General features: G+C 53.5%; 1 protein-coding gene across 8 annotated transcripts in view; it reads left to right on the top strand.

Annotated features, from left to right (window-relative positions):
- Positions 1-16,993, top strand: part of Scn5a (sodium voltage-gated channel alpha subunit 5) — a 98,371-nt gene that overhangs the window by 28,753 nt on the left and 52,625 nt on the right. For 4 of the 8 annotated variants that reach the window (XM_085828185.1, XM_029481484.2, XM_021171629.3 and 1 more), the window contains exons 4-10: positions 142-231; positions 1,546-1,674; positions 8,916-9,007; positions 12,374-12,604; positions 14,654-14,717; positions 15,755-15,896; positions 16,334-16,531. In XM_085828185.1, the coding sequence (XP_085684311.1) occupies positions 142-231; positions 1,546-1,674; positions 8,916-9,007; positions 12,374-12,604; positions 14,654-14,717; positions 15,755-15,896; positions 16,334-16,531 (946 nt within the window). Of the gene's footprint in view, positions 1-141; positions 232-1,545; positions 1,675-8,690; positions 8,783-8,915; positions 9,008-12,373; positions 12,605-14,653; positions 14,718-15,754; positions 15,897-16,333; positions 16,532-16,993 lie in introns of all 8 variants that reach the window. The other 4 variants (XM_085828186.1, XM_085828184.1, XM_085828183.1 and 1 more) reach the window with 1 other exon arrangement.

Below are 16,993 nucleotides of genomic sequence, written 5' to 3'. Positions count from 1 at the left end.
TTGTGGGTAAGCCCCTCCCACGGCTTTCTCTGTGTATCCTCTATGTGGGTTTCTTGTTAGCCCCTCCCACGGCATCCTCTGTGGATCCTCTGTGGATTTTGTCGCCAGTTCCTCCAATGTCTTCCTTAACTCCAGCATCACGCTCTTCAGCATGCTCATCATGTGCACCATCCTAACCAACTGTGTGTTCATGGCACAACACGACCCTCCGCCTTGGACCAAATATGTTGAGTGAGTATCTCCGGGGGCCTTTCCTCCTACCCCATCCCTCCCTTTCTATCCCATGCCACGGGCCCTGGAGTTGACTGAGATGGAGGCTCCGCCCACGCCTGGAGTCCCGCCCAGGAGGCTGGCCTTTGCTCAGCCTCTGCCTGCCTACCATTCTCACGCCATATGCCTGTTGTAACTTTGTGGCCTTAGAGGTGGAAGCTCTGCAAACTAGTAATGTGGGGTATCTTCCCAGGCCCTAAAGAGACATGCCAGACACTGTTACAAGATCAGCAAGCATTCTCTCTGCTAACCCAGGGTCAGCGGGGTCAGCACAGCCCTGTCCCAGATGGGAAGACTGAAAATTGGAGCCCGATTGACTTGAAAGGCAGCTGGGGAAACAGCAGCAGGAAGGCAGTGGGGGGGGGGGGGGTCACCTCTCTGCTCTGGTGCTACACTGTTGCCTTGGCCCCCACCAGAGTCCTGCCTCCTACCACTTTTTGAGGCTTTAGAACTCTGCCTCTTGAGTCTTCCCTTCCTGAAGAAATGTCTACTTCCTCCAGGTTCTAAGCAGACTTGGTGGGCCCTTGCCACACTCAGCTCCCGGTTTGTGGAAACCTCTGGAAGGTACAGCTGCCTCTAAGAGTGGCTTGCAAAGAGGGCCAGGGCTGATGTTGCAGTGGCTGTGCCTGGCTGCTCTGAAGCCTGGGTCACTGCCTTTCTTGTGGGCCAGCTCCCGGGAACAGAGGCATTTTGGATTCCTCGGGCTGCTGTAGGCAGAAAGGACCTACCAGCCTTACACACTAGAAGATCTCCATTCCCTCTAGCCCAGGGTAGGCAGCTAAAGCCCGGCCCTAAATACTTGTCAGTGTCCCTGTTCCCCATTGCTAGTGGCTGAGAGCCCACAAGCATGACTAATGGTCAGTGAGTCTCCCTACCCATGGTGTCCCACTCTGTAGACTTGGTAGTCACTATAGGCATGTGGACACGCCCCACCCCCACCCCCACCCCCCACCCCCACCCCCCACCCCCACCCCCACCCCCACCCCCGAGCTGGAGGGAGGGATACATAGGGCTCTTCCAGCAAGGGTGAAAGTGGAGACTTCCCCAGACACCTGACAGTCTCTCTGTAAAGCAAAGGGGCATGTAGAGTTGTTAGCTAGATGTCTGGCACAGACCTGCAGGGCCTATTAAAGCTTTATCTCAGGGCACAGGCCACTATGATTAATGACTCTGGTGTGAGGAGCTGCCCAGGGCTCACACCAGGTGGGAAAGCTTATGAACCGAGTCTGTAGGCTCCAGCCATCCTGACAGCCCCTGATGGCCTCTCCTCCTCAGGTACACCTTCACCGCCATCTACACCTTTGAGTCTCTGGTCAAGATTCTAGCTCGAGGCTTCTGCCTGCATGCGTTCACCTTCCTCCGGGACCCGTGGAACTGGTTAGACTTCAGTGTGATCGTCATGGCGTAAGTACACAGCTCTTCTCACCGGGACGCATCACACTAGCTATGCAGGGTCGGTTCGGGGCAGGGTTTTTGTGCCCCATGTCCCAGGCTGTCTGGGTTTCCCAGCTGTGGCTGACATAAGCCACAGTATGCCACAGAGGAGTGACTATCTTGTTCTGTGTGTGGCAAGGTGAGGACAGGATAGACTTACAGCTCATTCTAGCAAGGTGAGGCGGCCCATCAGGGACACAAAGTGTCTGAGCACCCTGGCTCATCTGGGGACCACGACAGCCCTATGTTAAAGGGACATCTTTAATATCAATAGTCTTTATCTTAGTGTTTGGGCTAAGGTCAAGCGAAGAGTCTGCTTAAGGCATGTGGGAGGCTAAGACCAAATGAAAGTTTGCTGTGAGTTTGAGGCCAACCTAGGCTTCATAGTGAACACATGTGAGGTGAGCCTGATTTATCAAGCTCTGACCTCAGAAGATGGAGTGGGGTGAGGTGGATGGATCCTGCTTTAGCAGCCTCTGTGCTCACCTAGAAATCCAGCCCCAGGTCCCACTGAGACCAATGGCCTCGTATCCAAGGCCATTAATAGTGAGACTCCAGTAGAGAAGCCTGGGGAAACAGCCAGCTTCCTCTGGAACCTGTGCCAGGAGAGTTCCTGTCTAGCATTTCTTAAAAGCCACTGACCCAGCTCACAGGATGCTGGCCCCAGCAGAAGAGGTATGCTAGAGGCAAGCCAGCCATGCCCGATCTTTTGACATTGCAAGATGACACAATCATCTATAAAGTACATGCCCCAATCCACACAGTCTTGATATTTTCAGCAAGCTCACAATTTTCTGTTGAGCCTGGGCCATGTGCCTCCTCATGCAGCCTCTGGGCTGCAGGTTAGACGTGTCCCTTAGTCATGTTTTACCAGCAAGAAAGTTAGAGCTGGAAACTCGGGAGCGCACCACAAGGTGATCATGCCCCGAGGCCTACCGTAGTCCCAGCTACAGCTTTAATTCCTTTCCTAGGGGACACTTGCAGAGCGTTAGGGGTTGAGATACTCCCCGCACAGGATGTCAGGAGCCAGGTACCTCTCTCTGTTGAGACAGCTGACTAAGGCAGGGCTACTGTACTGAAGTCCTAGTCAAGAATTGACCTAGTATACCCCTTCTTCCAGCGAGGACCCAATATGTGCTGGGCTGAGTTTTGCACCTCAGCAAAAAGCATTCTGGGAGTTGTAGTCCATTCCTGTGCAAGTCCTGGCCTCCCCTGGTGGGATAGAGGCTCAGTTCAGTTCCTACTTTCTTGGATTCTTGGATGTACCTGGGCTGTGTTGTAGAGGAAAGGAGCTGGGAGAGGAACTGGGCTCTCAGGATGCCCTTAGAACACCTTCAGACTGAATGGAGAGCATGGTGGATGGACAGACTACCCAAAGCTGTTTCTAGGTATTTGCAAACCGACTCCAGGTCTCCCATTTTCCAGATGGAGGAGCAGGCTTAGAGACAATACACCACCTACCTGAAGTGCAGACACACACCAGGGTGGAGCTGAGTGAGCAAAGGAAATGATGACAGGACATGAAGTTAAAGAGCCATAGCCAGGGGTAGACCTTGCTGTCTGTCCACAGAGATCATGTCAGAGCCAGGCAGGACGAGAACTACTAGGGGAGGGGAGCCGGCCAAGCAGCGTCTGAGCAGAGCAGAGGAGCCCTGGTCAGTGCTGGGTTGTTTTGAGGGTGACTGCCGGGTTTTGCTTGTGGTGGATGGCAGTACCATTTGTGGAGAGGGAGGCTCAGAGGAGGAAGGGAGTCAGAAGTACTGGGGATATCCTAAGTATGGAAGGGTGAGATACAGCAGGATCTTCCAGTCTGGAGTGTGGGCAAGTGACCCACGCTGGCCAAGCTGGAGGCACTGAAGTGAAGACACTGAAAGCCAGATAAGAAAAGCCAAGAATGAGCATGGCGGAACACTCTGTGGGACACACCAACATCCTGAGGTCAAAAGATAGGGGATGGGGGTGCTCAGTTGTTAAAAGAGCACTTTCTGCTCTTCGAAAGAACCCGCGTTCAATTCCCGGCGCCCGTTTTGAGTGGCTTGTAACCACCTGCAGCTCTAGTTCCAGGGGACCCGATGCCCTCTCCTGATGTCCACACACATGGCTCACATTCACACACCCAGGCACACACATATACATGAAATAAGCACTCTCTTTTAAGGAGCAGAGGATTGGTGAGATGGCTTAGTGGCTAAGAGCACTGACTGTTCTTGCAGAAGACCTAGGTTCAGTTGCCAAAACTCGGATAGTAGCTCAAAACTGTAGCTCCAGTCCCAGGGAATCTGACATCTTCTGGCCTTTGTGGGCACCAGGCACAAAAGTGGTGCACAGATACATTTATAAACAAAATACCCACATACATAAAATAAGAAAGGAGGGGAACTGGCCCACAAAAACCAGAGGGAACTTGCCAGCAAGCAGGGAACACACCCAGGAGAGTGGTACCCAGAAGCCAGCAAGAAAGACTATTCAATGTAGAACATGCCAGGAGGAAACTATGACAGCCGATGGCCTGTTAGACTTTGGGTGATTGCTGGTGCTCCCACTAAGGGGTCACAGTGGAGTGGGAGGCTCTGCATCCGGGTAGAAAGGGTCTGGGTTGGAGGAGGAGGAGTTGCGAAATACAGACATCTCATTCTTGGAGTCCCTGTGAAACCACGCAGAAAATGGCAAGGTAGCCGGAGGGAAATGAGGGTCAAGGAAGGCCTTTCAAAGAAGAGAGACTAATGGAAATGATCCTGAGGAGAGGGGACCTCTGAGGAAGGCAGGAGGGGGCTGAGGGAACGCAGGAACAAAGCCCTCGAACGTCCCGACTGAGTGCGGCTCCGGGCACTGAGGTGAAGAACTGACCTTCAGCTCAGGGAAGGCAGAGTTCTGGCTGGAGGCGGAGGTAGGCTGACAGGCTGATGAAGAGCGAAGGGGGAATTTCTCCTCTGATTGCCTCTATTTTCTCCGTGAAATAAGAAGCAGAATCATCAGGGAGAATGGAGCAGGGAGGTGAGCCCGGGCCTTGAGAGGGAGAACTTGTCAGAGACTGCAGGCCGCACTGGCTGGGCGTTTGAGTGCGGTGGCAGGCCGGGCTCTGTCTCTGGGGTCTCTGTAGGCTGCAGGGGTAAGCAGTGATCTACCAACCATGAAGAGGAGCGTCAGGCAAGAGAGCGGCTAGCATCTGTCTGGGCCTCACCTGACTTCTGCATCCTAGACCTACAGAAAGTTGCCATGGAGATACTCCTGTTCTCAGGAGGAAGCCATCACCTGGACCAGCACAGCCCTGGTGCATAGAGAGAGCACCCTCTGCGGCCTCCAGCAAGTGTTACAGGGTCCTGTCCCCTTCCTCCAGGGGCCACCATTCCTACTCTGAACCACAAAGAAAGTGTGATGTGCCTCTTCCTAACGAGTCCAGCCACACCTGTGCTGAGAACAGGCATGGTATAGCGTCTTAGTCAGGGTTTCCATTCCTGCACAAACATCATGACCAAGAAGCAAGTTGGGGAGGAAAGGGTTTATTCAGCTTACACTTCCACATTGCTGCTCATCACTAAAGAAGTCAGGACTGGAACTCAAGCAGGCCAGGAAGCAGGAGCTGATGCAGAGGCCATGGAGGGATGTTACTTACTGGCTTGCTTCCTTGGCTTGCTCAGCCTGCTCTCTTATAGAACCCAAGACTACCAGCCCAGAGAGGGTCCCACCCACAAGGGGCCCTTCCCCCTTGATCACTGATTGAGAAAATGCCTTAGAGCTGGATCTCATGGAGGCATTTCCTCAACTGAAGCTCCTTTCTCTGGGATAACTCCAGCTTGTGTCAAGTTGACACAAAACTAGCCAGTACACAGAGGGGCCTGACTCTCACCACAGCCACACCTATGCCGAGAACAGGCATGACAGAGGGGCCTGACTCTATTCTTGGATAGTCACTGCATTTTGGAGCAGCTACAGAAATGGCCTGTCCACCTCTGCCAGGACAGAATGGACTGCTGGAATGCCAGCTTTCTGCCACTAGTCAGACCTGCTCCCACAGCATTGATTGATATCCATTCTGCCGGGTGAAAACCAGTTAGCTCCCCACCTCAGAGAAATATTCTGTTAGAGAGAAATGGGTCCTCAGGATGATCCGGAGAGTCTTGGGCAGGGCAAAGTCGAATGAAGTGAAACTCACCATCCAACCTTCCCTTTTACCTTTGGGGAAACTGAGGCTCAGAGAGAACCGACGTGCCCATAATAACAGACAGCATCAGCAGCGATGCTTGGACTGAAAGCCAGTGTCCCCGCTCTTCCTCAGCTGCACTTCTAGGCAGACACCCCACTCAGTTTAGAAGCTGCTACAAGGGGTGCTGGGAACCTTGCCAGGCTTAGATCACAGCCCAGCATCCAGAGATTCTCCACACCCTAAACTGGGCATTACCTGCCAGTCAACACAGCCTCCCACCTTCTGGGGTTGTTATGGAAACCAAACCCAGAGTGAAAGGAGGGAGGACACAGAGGAGGGGACCAGCCACCAAAGGAGCTAACAGCATGGGTTCCACTGTCTCTGGATAAGGGTGGGGCAGAGAGAAGCCAGCAGGCCATTTCTTGGAGTTCCACAGCTGCCAGAAAGCCTTGTGTGTGCTGGGACTGATACTCGGTGTAGGTCTCTCACCCACCACCCTCTGCTCTTTCTTGGCAGGCCTATGATCTTACCCACTTGCCTACCACCAGTCAGCTCCTTGGCCAGCTGAGAGGTTGATTGGCTTGTGAGAGAGTTTTGCCCACCCCTTACCCTGTCTATCCATGTCACTCTGAAGATAGCTCTCTACCATGAAAGGGTCTCCATTGTTCTGCCACATTCACCACCTTCCCCCCCAAGAAAGGCCTCAGTGGAGGCCTGGTGTTCCCTGGTAGGAATAGCCAAGTTCTATCTAGGTAGCCACCTTGTCTTGTCTCACCGTGGTCCCAGGCTACCTGTCACTCAGATCTGACTCCTCCTTCCAGACTTCCTCCAACCCCCGGCTGGATGTCCAGCCAATTCCCACCAGGACCTAAGTTTCATTTCCAGCCACATGGTGGTGGCAAGCCTACCAGGGGCATAGCTGTGTGTCCCCTATGCTGTCACCAGCCTATCCTCATCTCCTGGGGTCCTGGCTCCTTTGCGTTCAGCACTTGCTGCTGAAGAGGCAGCACCATCTCCTCGGAGCCTTGAAGGCAGGGCGGGGTAGGCAGGTCGTGCAGGTCTTCCCTGAGACGCCATCTGATAAACCAGGCTTTTAGGGGTAGGAGGGGGAAAGCAAGGTTCCCTGTACCTTGTGCCGCTGGAGCCATATTGAGAGCACTGAGAGGAGGGAGAGGAGCAGGCATCACAGGCCCCACCCGGAGACCAGCAATGGGGATCGGTTCCTCTGAGCCGTGTCTTCCGTGGGTCGGCCATGTCAGTAACATCTCAGGTTCAACTGCACAGTCTTGAGGCACTCTGGACAGAGATTGGGAACGGGATGGGGACAGAGATCTGGAGTCTCTGGGCCACCCAGGAGAAAAGAGGAATTCTAACACTGGAAGAGCCTACATCAGATTAACCGTCGTCCGTGAGCTGGGACAAGGTAGCGATTTCTGCTCCTCGCTGGATGATGGAATGGATCCAACGGCTGCACTGGAATTTGTCAACTGAGACAAGTCTCAAGGGTGGAAGGGAAGCCACGGAAAGGCCTTGGCGGGCCAGAGAAAGAAGACGTTGGGAATAATACGTGCCTAAGAAGGGAACAGACACATCCACAGGACCCTGTGATGGTGGATGGACCTCAAGAGTGAACAGAGCCAGGCCAGGCTGGCCCTGCTGGTCTCAGGATATGGCGTCCTTTGACAACCTTACCTGTAGACATTAGCAGCCCATGGAGAAATTCAAAGGTCCTGAGCAGTGTGAACAGAGAGAACCATGATGCTCTCTATGGGTCTGGACTGTTGGGTGGACTAAGCTAATGCAGGACTGATGACCTGGCCTGACACCACCCAGACACCTGAGCCAGACACACTTGGTTAAACATCAGACACCCTGAGTTCTACATCCTTTGTTAAACATCAGATCCCTTCAGCTAAATGTCAGATGTCCTGCATGCGAGGCCTCTGGTTAAATATCACAGGTCATCTGCCACTGTCCCGATGGCCTTGGTCACGTACTATGCATTCGCCTCTCCAATACTCTGTGGTCATGTGGCCTGCCCAGTGCATGCATGGCCTCACATTATGCTTGGGCAGATCCCTGCCCCTTCTCCGGACAGCTGCCTTCTATGCCCATGGATGTCAGAGATGGACCGCATCTAAGTTCAAGATGGGAGTCTCATAGCCATTCGGCCCTGCCAAGCCTCCCTCAGACCAACGCAAGACAGAGCTGGTAGAACAACCTCCCTACTCTCTTCTAAGACCTCCTCCACCCCAGGACTGATTTTCCCCACGAATTCTCATGCTGTCTCTTGTGAGATCATAGCCTGTGATCATTCCCTGCATAGAAAGAGCTGTGGTAAAGAAGAGCAGGTGGGCAGTCCCCAGAGATCCAGTGGCCTCAGCCAAGACTTCAGAGTCAGTCAAGTACACAGTGGTGACACATGTTGGAAGACGCAGAGAACCCTAGGAAGACCAGAAGTCTACATACATACTTCCATCATTGCCTCCTGGAGCCAATTCCCTCTCCACACTAATGTGTCCCCAGCCTCAGACCTAGTCTTGGAGTGTTATGTTCCGTCCCTAGAGTAGTTGCCTCCTAGCACCTGTTGATCTCGGGATCATCACGGAGCAAGCCACCTGGGAGCTTGCTGTGGGCATCCTTAAGACGGGTAGGCTGAGATCTTGTGTTGAGAGGATGGGTCAGGAGGAAGGCCAGGGGAGGGCCCAAGTCTACCACCTCACCTCACAATGGGGCCATAGAAGGGAGAGGGCAGGGGCAGGCACACTGCCGGGAAAGGGAGACGGGTGGGGCGGGCACCCTCCGCTTTGTAACTTGCGGTAACTGTGGTTTGGTCCCACAGGTATGTATCAGAGAATATAAAGCTAGGCAATTTGTCGGCTCTTCGAACTTTCAGAGTCCTGAGAGCTCTGAAAACGATTTCAGTTATTCCAGGTAAGGCCAGGTTTGCCTTCCGACCTCAGCCACAAGTGACTCTCTCTCTGTTTCCCCGCCCTCTCCTCCTCTGACCGTGTGTCTCCTGTTGGTGTGCCGTCACTGTGTCGTGTGTGAATCTCCCTTGTTACAGATACACAACTGAATTTGTGGACCTGGGCAATGTCTCAGCCTTACGCACCTTCCGAGTCCTCCGGGCCCTGAAAACTATATCGGTCATTTCAGGTGAAAAAATCAGGTTAAACGCCAAGGCTGGAGGGACACGCCTGAGCCCTTCCAGCCACCTGGGAGCCAAAGCTATCTCCCAGAAGGCCCTTTCGATGTGCCTGTCACCAGAATACCTTTGCCAGAGCCGGGAGGCGGTGGAAGAATCTCCCTGGAACCTCAGAGTGGGCTCTGGGCTGTCCACCCCAGCCAAGCCCACTCTCAGACACCAGGAGTTCAGGGCAACCCACAGCAAGACGGAACTGGTCCCCAGTGCTTCCCCAAAATGCTCAGTTCTTTCTCCAACCTGAACTCAGCAGCTTTCCTAGTGAGAAGCTGAGGCTCCAATGACAGGAAGCGACAAACTCTGCTCTGGAAAACGAAAAGGTGGAGTTTGAGGAAACCACGGCACACCCCTAGCAGTCTTTCCTGACAGTGCCAGAGCCCAGCCTTGTGTCCCATGTGACTCGTGCAAGCCTCAGCCCCCATCCCGAGACACAAAGTGTAGTCTGCTGACAGGCATCATCGGGCCTTGGCGTCTACCAGCCCTCGCTGCATGGCGCAGTAGAGGTTTAGCAAACCATGCATGGTAGCCTCGGGAAGAAATCCTCCGTGACAGATGTTGGCAACTGTACCGGGGAAACCTTAGCCTCAGCAGGAACCATTTCACTGGTCCACCCAGGAAAATACCCAGCAGCCCATTGGTACTAAAGGGGACACCACTCACCCTGGCCCCTAGAGCCACTCACTCCCACCGTTTATCTCAAACTCCCCAGGTTGGCATGGGCTCAGACTCCTCCTATTTTATGGATTTGTTCTGGAGGAGCAGTGACCAGAACCCAGGAGCCCCCTGTGAGTCCACAGTCCTCAGAATGGGCAAGGCACTTAAGGTGGCGAGAGAGCTGGGGGCAGGGTGTGGCTCAGTGGACAGTGTGCGTGCTTATAGTGCAACCTTGAGGACCTGACTTTGGATCCCCAGAAGCCACAGTGAAAAAGCTGGTCATGGCGGCATGTGCCTGTGAGCTCATGCTGGCGAGGCAGAGCTAGGAGGATCTTGGGGGATTCACTAGATAGCCTGTCTAGCAGAAAAATGGTGAGCATCAGGTTCCATGCGAGACCCTGGGTCAGAGCATAAGGTGACAGCAATAGAGGAAGACACCAGATTGCCTCTCTACATGTGTAGCTGCCGCAGAACTGAGGAGCTCTGGAATCCCAAACCAATGATAGCCTCTACTCCTAGAGGGAGATGCTGGTGACTTCCAGGCCTGCTGCTGCCCTCAGGGTGTTAGGAGCCAGAGACCCCGGGTCACAGGCTAATTTATAAGTATAACTCCTCCTGGCCATTTTGTATTTAGACTAAATTTCAAAATGTCTCTTCTCACCTCGGAACCCACTTAGTATGTCCACAGCGAGACCATGTCTTCCCAGCGTGCCACACTAGTGTCCCAGATTCGTGCCCTGACTGGAGCAACCCCCCAGTAACTCTCATGAAGCAGATGTCACTGGCTGAGGGGAGTCGGCAGTTTCCGCTGCCTGGGAGGCTGACAGAGGAGACGCGAAGCCCGCCTGAGCTACCGAATGGTTCGAGGCCAGGCAAGAACCTTGTGTCACATTTTTTAAATACATAAAACAACTGAGATGTAGACAGGTATAAAAGGTTTGCTTAGGGTGTCCAAGACCCCTGAGTCCAATTCCCAAGTCTTCAGAAGACACAAGACATTAACAAGCCTTTTGAGGTCACCGGCAGCTAAGAGAGGCCACGGAAAGCAGCCCCCAGGGTGGGCATCTAATGGGGTGCTGCCTGCAGGAGTCCCCAGCGCGAAGTCAGGGGGCAGACTCCACACACCTGCAGCTTGTCTGACCTGCAGCTTGTCTGAACCCATTCTAGACATAAGTGAACTAACGCTCTCTCTTTGTTATAAGGGAGGGGAAGGTTTTAAGGGGTAGGTGACCTTTGCTGCTGTCTCCACAGGCCCGAGCAGGATTGCTTTGCCAGCCCTGACTAGAGTATTTTGGGGCAGAGATCCTTAAGCCTGGCTGTTGGGGTACAGTCCAATGTGGGCATCCAAGCTTCAGCCATATCCCTGTCATGTACCCCCGAGATACATCGGCCTGCAAGCCTAAAGGCCTGCCACCACACACATGTCTCTCAGTAGGTGCTCAGAGTTCTGAACTGTAACGGACACATGGCTCCCTACCCGACTCCCACCCACTGGGCAGTTGCCAACATGTGCCAGGATGATTTCCATGGAGTCCCAAGTGCCAGAGCCCTTGGCAGGCAGCAGTGATGGTATCGTTGTGAGAAGGCCGTGCACTTCTCTCTTGTCTGTCCGTCACTGCTTCTCTGTCTCTGGGCCGAGGACACAATAGTCACGGGCGCTCCTAACACATTAATGGGCTGGACAATGGATGGATGGAGCTTAACCTGAGATCTGGCCGCTTGGGGGATGGGGCTGGGGCCCTGCTGCTGGCAGCAAGCCCCTCGCCTCTCATGCGCTGCTCGCACTTGCCCTAGGACAGTAGCTGAGGGTCAGATGGGATGTGTGCACACATGCTTTCTCTGTCACTCCGCTGTATGGTGCTGGCTTCTGCAAGGAGCTGAACCGTGCAACTAACAGATCATGGCCACTCCGCTTTGGGAAAATGGGAGGGGTGGGGAGGGCTCCAAGGGTCAGCAAATGAGGAAGAGGGGTGCAGCTCAACCTGGTGGTCCCTGCCTGTAACCTTCCCCAGAGGATGGTTCTACACTCTTAGGACATCCCAACCCTGCCAAACCTTCCCCCAGAGCCCCATATCTGCCCTTTACACTAAGCCACCCACAACCCAAGCCCCGACCCTGACTTCCTTAGTTTCGTTCAAATGATTGAAACCCACTGTGTCTCCAAGACAGCTGGCCCCAGCGGTAGAGCAGCAGGAAGACCCCCCACCAGGAGCAGCTGTGTCTCTCCCATTTCCAGATCAAAAGAGGCTCTTGCTTTGACTTAGAGTGGGGCTGGACCTCAGCTTCCTCTGCCATGGCCTGTGTTACAAAGGCCAGACTGGTACACTTTGCAATGTAGCAGCCACGGTGGGACCTTAAGACATTTTTCATCCACTCTGTGTCTTCCTGTGCTGGGCTGGTGGAGAATAGAGCGTTCTGACCCCCTCTGAAAACACAAAGCTGGGTGGACTCTTTGCCCTTGTCAGTCAGGAGAGACCCTGCTGGTCTTAAAGGCCCAGGAAGCCTCCTTCACTGTATCCATGTGTTGTGGTTACCATCCCTGTCCTCAGCCTGTTTAATACAGGACTTGGGGAGGCCCAGTGCCCTTCCCCAGGCCCAGCCTCCATCCAGAAGACCATAGAGTAGACTATCTGTGGGTCACCCCATGTTCCATCTCACTTTCCCAGGCCTGAAGACAATCGTGGGAGCCCTAATCCAGTCTGTGAAGAAGCTAGCCGATGTGATGGTCCTTACTGTCTTCTGCCTCAGTGTCTTTGCCCTCATTGGCCTGCAGCTCTTCATGGGCAACCTGAGGCACAAGTGCGTGCGTAACTTCACTGAGCTCAACGGCACCAATGGTTCCGTGGAGGCCGACGGCGTAGTCTGGAACTCTCTGGACGTCTACCTCAATGACCCAGGTATGGGCTCACTATGCCTCTGGAGAGAGTGTTGGGAGACCATCAAAGCTGGGTGTCTCCCACCCAGGCTTCACTAATGGATAGCAGGCAGGTCTCCAGGACCATCCAATTGTGGCTGGGACTCAAGGCAGGCTAAGGGTATACCCCAGGCTAGCTGGAGAGATGGCATTCAAAGGATGGGATTGGGGGTAGGGAGATGGTTCAGTCAGCAGAGTGCTTGCTATCAGCATGAAGACCTGAGTTCAAGTCCCAGTGCCCGCATCGTAAAGCAGCATGTGATAGATAGATAGATAGATAGATAGATAGATAGATGATAGGTAGGTAGATAGATAGATAGATGATAGATAGGTAGGTAGGTAGGTAGGTAGATAGATAGATAGATAGATAGATGATAGGTAGGTAGATAGATAGATAGATGATAGATAGGTAGGTAGGTAGGTAGGTAGGTAGATAGATAGATAGATAGATAGATAGATAGATGATAGGTAGGTAGATAGATAGATAGATGATAGATAGGTAGGTAGGTAGGTAGGTAGATAGATAGATAGATAGATAGATAGATGATAGGTAGGTAGATAGATAGATGATAGATAGGTAGGTAGGTAGGTAGGTAGATAGATAGATAGATAGATAGATAGATAGATAGATGGTAGACAGATGTTAGATAAATAGATGAGAGAGAGAGAGAGAGAGAGGTAGACCCACCATGGGGGTGGAGGGTTCGGGAAAGTCATGGAGGCTAACTTGTCAAGCAGACTATGCAAATCAGCAAGATCCAGGTTCAGGGAAAGACCATGCCTCAAAAAAATAAAGTGGAAAATGATTTGAGGAAGATACCCGGCATTGACTTCTGACCCTTCCATGAGTTCTCGCAAACGCATGTAAACACACACACACACACTTTACAGATTCGCATTTTGGGGACAGGCTGAGTCCAGACAGCTGGTAATGGTGAGGAGACCAGCTTCCCTGCAGCCTGTGAGGCTTGAGTGACGCCATGTCTGAAGTAAGAACTTTCACCTCAGTGTCTGTGCTGAGGGCCCAGGCTGCTCCTCCAATGTGCACACGTGCCCTAGAGCCCTTTGAGAAGGATGAGGTGGCCTGGCTTGTATGGGTGTGTGCACCCTCCATTCTGTCACCTCTTCAGACTGCTGGTCACCTCCTCCTTCAGTAAGTACCATCCACCCAGATCAAAGGAAGATCCTGGGGCAAGGCCAGATACCATGCTCCAAGGATTCAGAGGGCTCCCCTGAAGTCAGGGCCTCTCACATACATGAACTAGCACCCATTGGAAAACAAGAAGACAAGAGATCACGGGTGGATGTGGGTACGGGTCTGTTGTGGCCTCATAGGAATGAATGACTCCAAACTTCAGCAGTCATCAGAGTCTCCTGAAAGGTTCCAGAAAACAGACTACAGGCCCTGGCTGCTTCTGAATCAAGTGTATAGGCCAACCGCTCCCCAGGCACTAACATTGCCCACCAGGACCACACTTAGAGAAATGCTTCCCAAGACAGAGGTGGGTCATGGTGACTGATGGAGAGATGGCGAGGCAGGTGGGCCGTGCCTCACCTGGTCTGGACCCAGCCCCATGGGAACAGACCACAGTGTTGCCATGGTGACCGGCCAGCATCTCTTCCACCAGCTTATGTCATGGCAGTGGGCCACACAGTGACACAGCAGCCAAGTTGGAGCTCTGCCCAGACCCTTGCCTCCTGGCTCAGGGCTCTCTTGGCCCTGGCTGGCCCCCTGAGTGGTTTGGAGCTGGATGCAGAAGCTGCCTATAGGGACAGAGGGACAGCTGAGTCCTACCCAGGGCTTCCTGCATCTTCAAGAGTGTGTGAGACACTGGCAGAGGAGCGGCAGTGAAAAGGATGGATGAGTGAGAGAAGCATCCAGGGCCACCAAGTCCTGGCCAAGGCGTAGGTGAGGATCGGGACGGTGGCCAAGGAAAGCGAACAGTAACGAGGTCTTTTCCAGAACCCAGTGTGGAGCAGGCACCCAGAACTGGGCCACCCAAGCCACTCACACCCAGGCTTTTTCTTGCAGCCAATTACCTACTCAAGAATGGCACCACGGATGTGTTACTGTGTGGGAACAGCTCTGATGCCGGGTAGGTGGGACAGTCCTCCCAGTGGCCTTTGGTACTTCTCTGCTGCTGTGTCTAAGACTTTCCTGACCAGAACCCTGAAAGTTTCCATACCTCCCTCCCCTGTCACATAAGAGAGAAGTGACAGGTCTGGAGGGACAGGGGAGGCCTAAAGATGGGCTGGGGTAAGGAAGACATCCAGGGTACCCCTCAGGGTCCTAACTAGACCTTGGCTCCATCTCTACTGATCTGCCCTTCCAGGGTGAGTGTGGCCTTAGTCTTAGCTGGATTTTGTTCATGGCCAAGCAGAACATGAGCCTGCAGCCTCACGCGCCCTGTTTCCAGGGGCAGTTTCCAAGCCTCAGTGCATGGTAGTCTGGGACAGGATGAGGGGTCCCAGGCTCACCATGTGGCAGTTGGTTCTAGTGTGAGGTTCCCAGCTTACACGTTGCTGGCTCCTTCCACCATGGGAGAAAGGTCTGCAGTGCCTTGGGTTTGAGGCACCCTTAGGAATATCCTGGCACTTGCCCAGTTTCTCCAAACAGATTTCTCTCTCCTCTCTTCTTCTCTCCCCCTCCTCCCACATATACACATACATGCCCTGTCAAGGAGAGAGACTGAACAAGGTGTGTGTCTCTGTGTGTGCATGTGCATGTGTGATAAATAGACACTTTTCCAGATGCAACCCAGTCCAGCCCTTCACCTGCCTCTACTCACACTTAGCCAAGACTTGCCCTCTGGAGCTCCGGGGTGTTCACTCCCCAGGGGATGGACAAGCCAAGAAAGGAACATGGGCTTCCTCCAGGGGGGGAAGCAACAGTGAAACAGCCACAGCCACCAGGAAGGGTGTGTCATGTGGACAGAGGGGAACTGGGCCTTAGAAATTCCAAGCAGGTCTAGGAGAGAGGAAGATGGAGACCTGGTCAGTCATGAATGTGGCAAGGACAAGATCACGGATGTAGGACCCAAAAGCCGTTGAGCATAGGCTGGGCTGCCCAGGGAAACGAACCAGGATCTTTCACAGCATGGGACAGAGTGTGTATGTGTGTGTCTGGCTATAGGACATGTCCTGAGGGCTACCGGTGCCTGAAGGCAGGTGAGAACCCCGACCACGGTTACACCAGCTTCGACTCCTTCGCCTGGGCTTTCCTTGCGCTCTTCCGCCTGATGACACAGGACTGCTGGGAACGTCTATACCAGCAGGTGCATGGGTTCCGGGGCCAGCAGAGGGGTGCAAGGCATGGACCCCAGAGCAGGCTGCACAAATAGATAGCTGGAAATGTCCCCAGTAACTTTCCACTGGTGAGGGTTATGGAGGGGGCAGGGGAAAGGGCTGGTGACTAAGTTCCAGTCCCTTAGAGAGGACACTCTATTCTGTGGATGAGATCGTTCTTCACACTGTAGGACAGAACATTCTCGGTTGATGCAACAGTCTCCCCGTTAGGTGAGATACCTGCCTTCTTCTAAGTGGGACACTCTCCCACGGGTTGACACATGGCCTTCTACAGGTGGGACATACTTTTCTCCACCCCGCCCCAAGCTTTAGGACACTGAGCCTTTCGCATAGCCAGACCCGTAACTTAGAAAGACCCTAACCTGGAATGTCAGTGAGGGTGACCTCTGGCCCCTTGCTCCTCCAGACCCTGAGGTCCGCAGGAAAGATCTACATGATCTTCTTCATGCTTGTCATATTCCTGGGCTCCTTCTACCTGGTGAACTTGATCCTGGCTGTAGTGGCCATGGCTTACGAGGAGCAAAACCAAGCCACCATCGCTGAGACGGAAGAGAAAGAGAAGCGTTTCCAGGAGGCCATGGAGATGCTCAAGAAGGAACATGAGGTGAGCGAGCAGTGGCTGAAGGTGCAGTGCATGCTGGGAAAGGCTGGTAGGTGGTGCATGCTGGATAAGGCTGGTAGGTGGTGCATGCTGGATAAGGCTGGTAGGTGGTGCATGCTGGGTAAGGCTGATAGGTGGTGCATGCTGGATAAGGCTGATAGGTGGTGCATGCTGGATAAGGCTGATAGGTGGTGCATGCTGGATAAGGCTGGTAGGTGGTGCATGCTGGATAAGGCTGGTAGGTGGCACATGCTGAGTGGAAGGCAGTGCCTGCTGAGCAAGGTGGGCCTGTTGGTGTGGTGTGCAGTGGGTAAAACTGGTTCCTTTGCCACTCTGTTTTCAAGGCAAAGGTAATGCAGAATGGGTGGGGTGCAGGTGATATTGGCTCAGTAAGCATGGCCTCTGTGGGCACAGCCCGTGCCTGGTACAAGATCCATGTCTGTGCATGTGACCTACTCTGATCGA

This window comes from Mus caroli, unplaced genomic scaffold (assembly GCF_978045245.1).
Source record: "Mus caroli unplaced genomic scaffold, Mus_caroli_1 scaffold_11, whole genome shotgun sequence".
In the NCBI taxonomy this organism is placed as follows: Eukaryota; Metazoa; Chordata; class Mammalia; order Rodentia; family Muridae; genus Mus; species Mus caroli.
The sequence above is the reverse complement of the archived record's forward strand: the minus strand, read 5'-3'. Positions and strand labels throughout refer to the sequence as shown.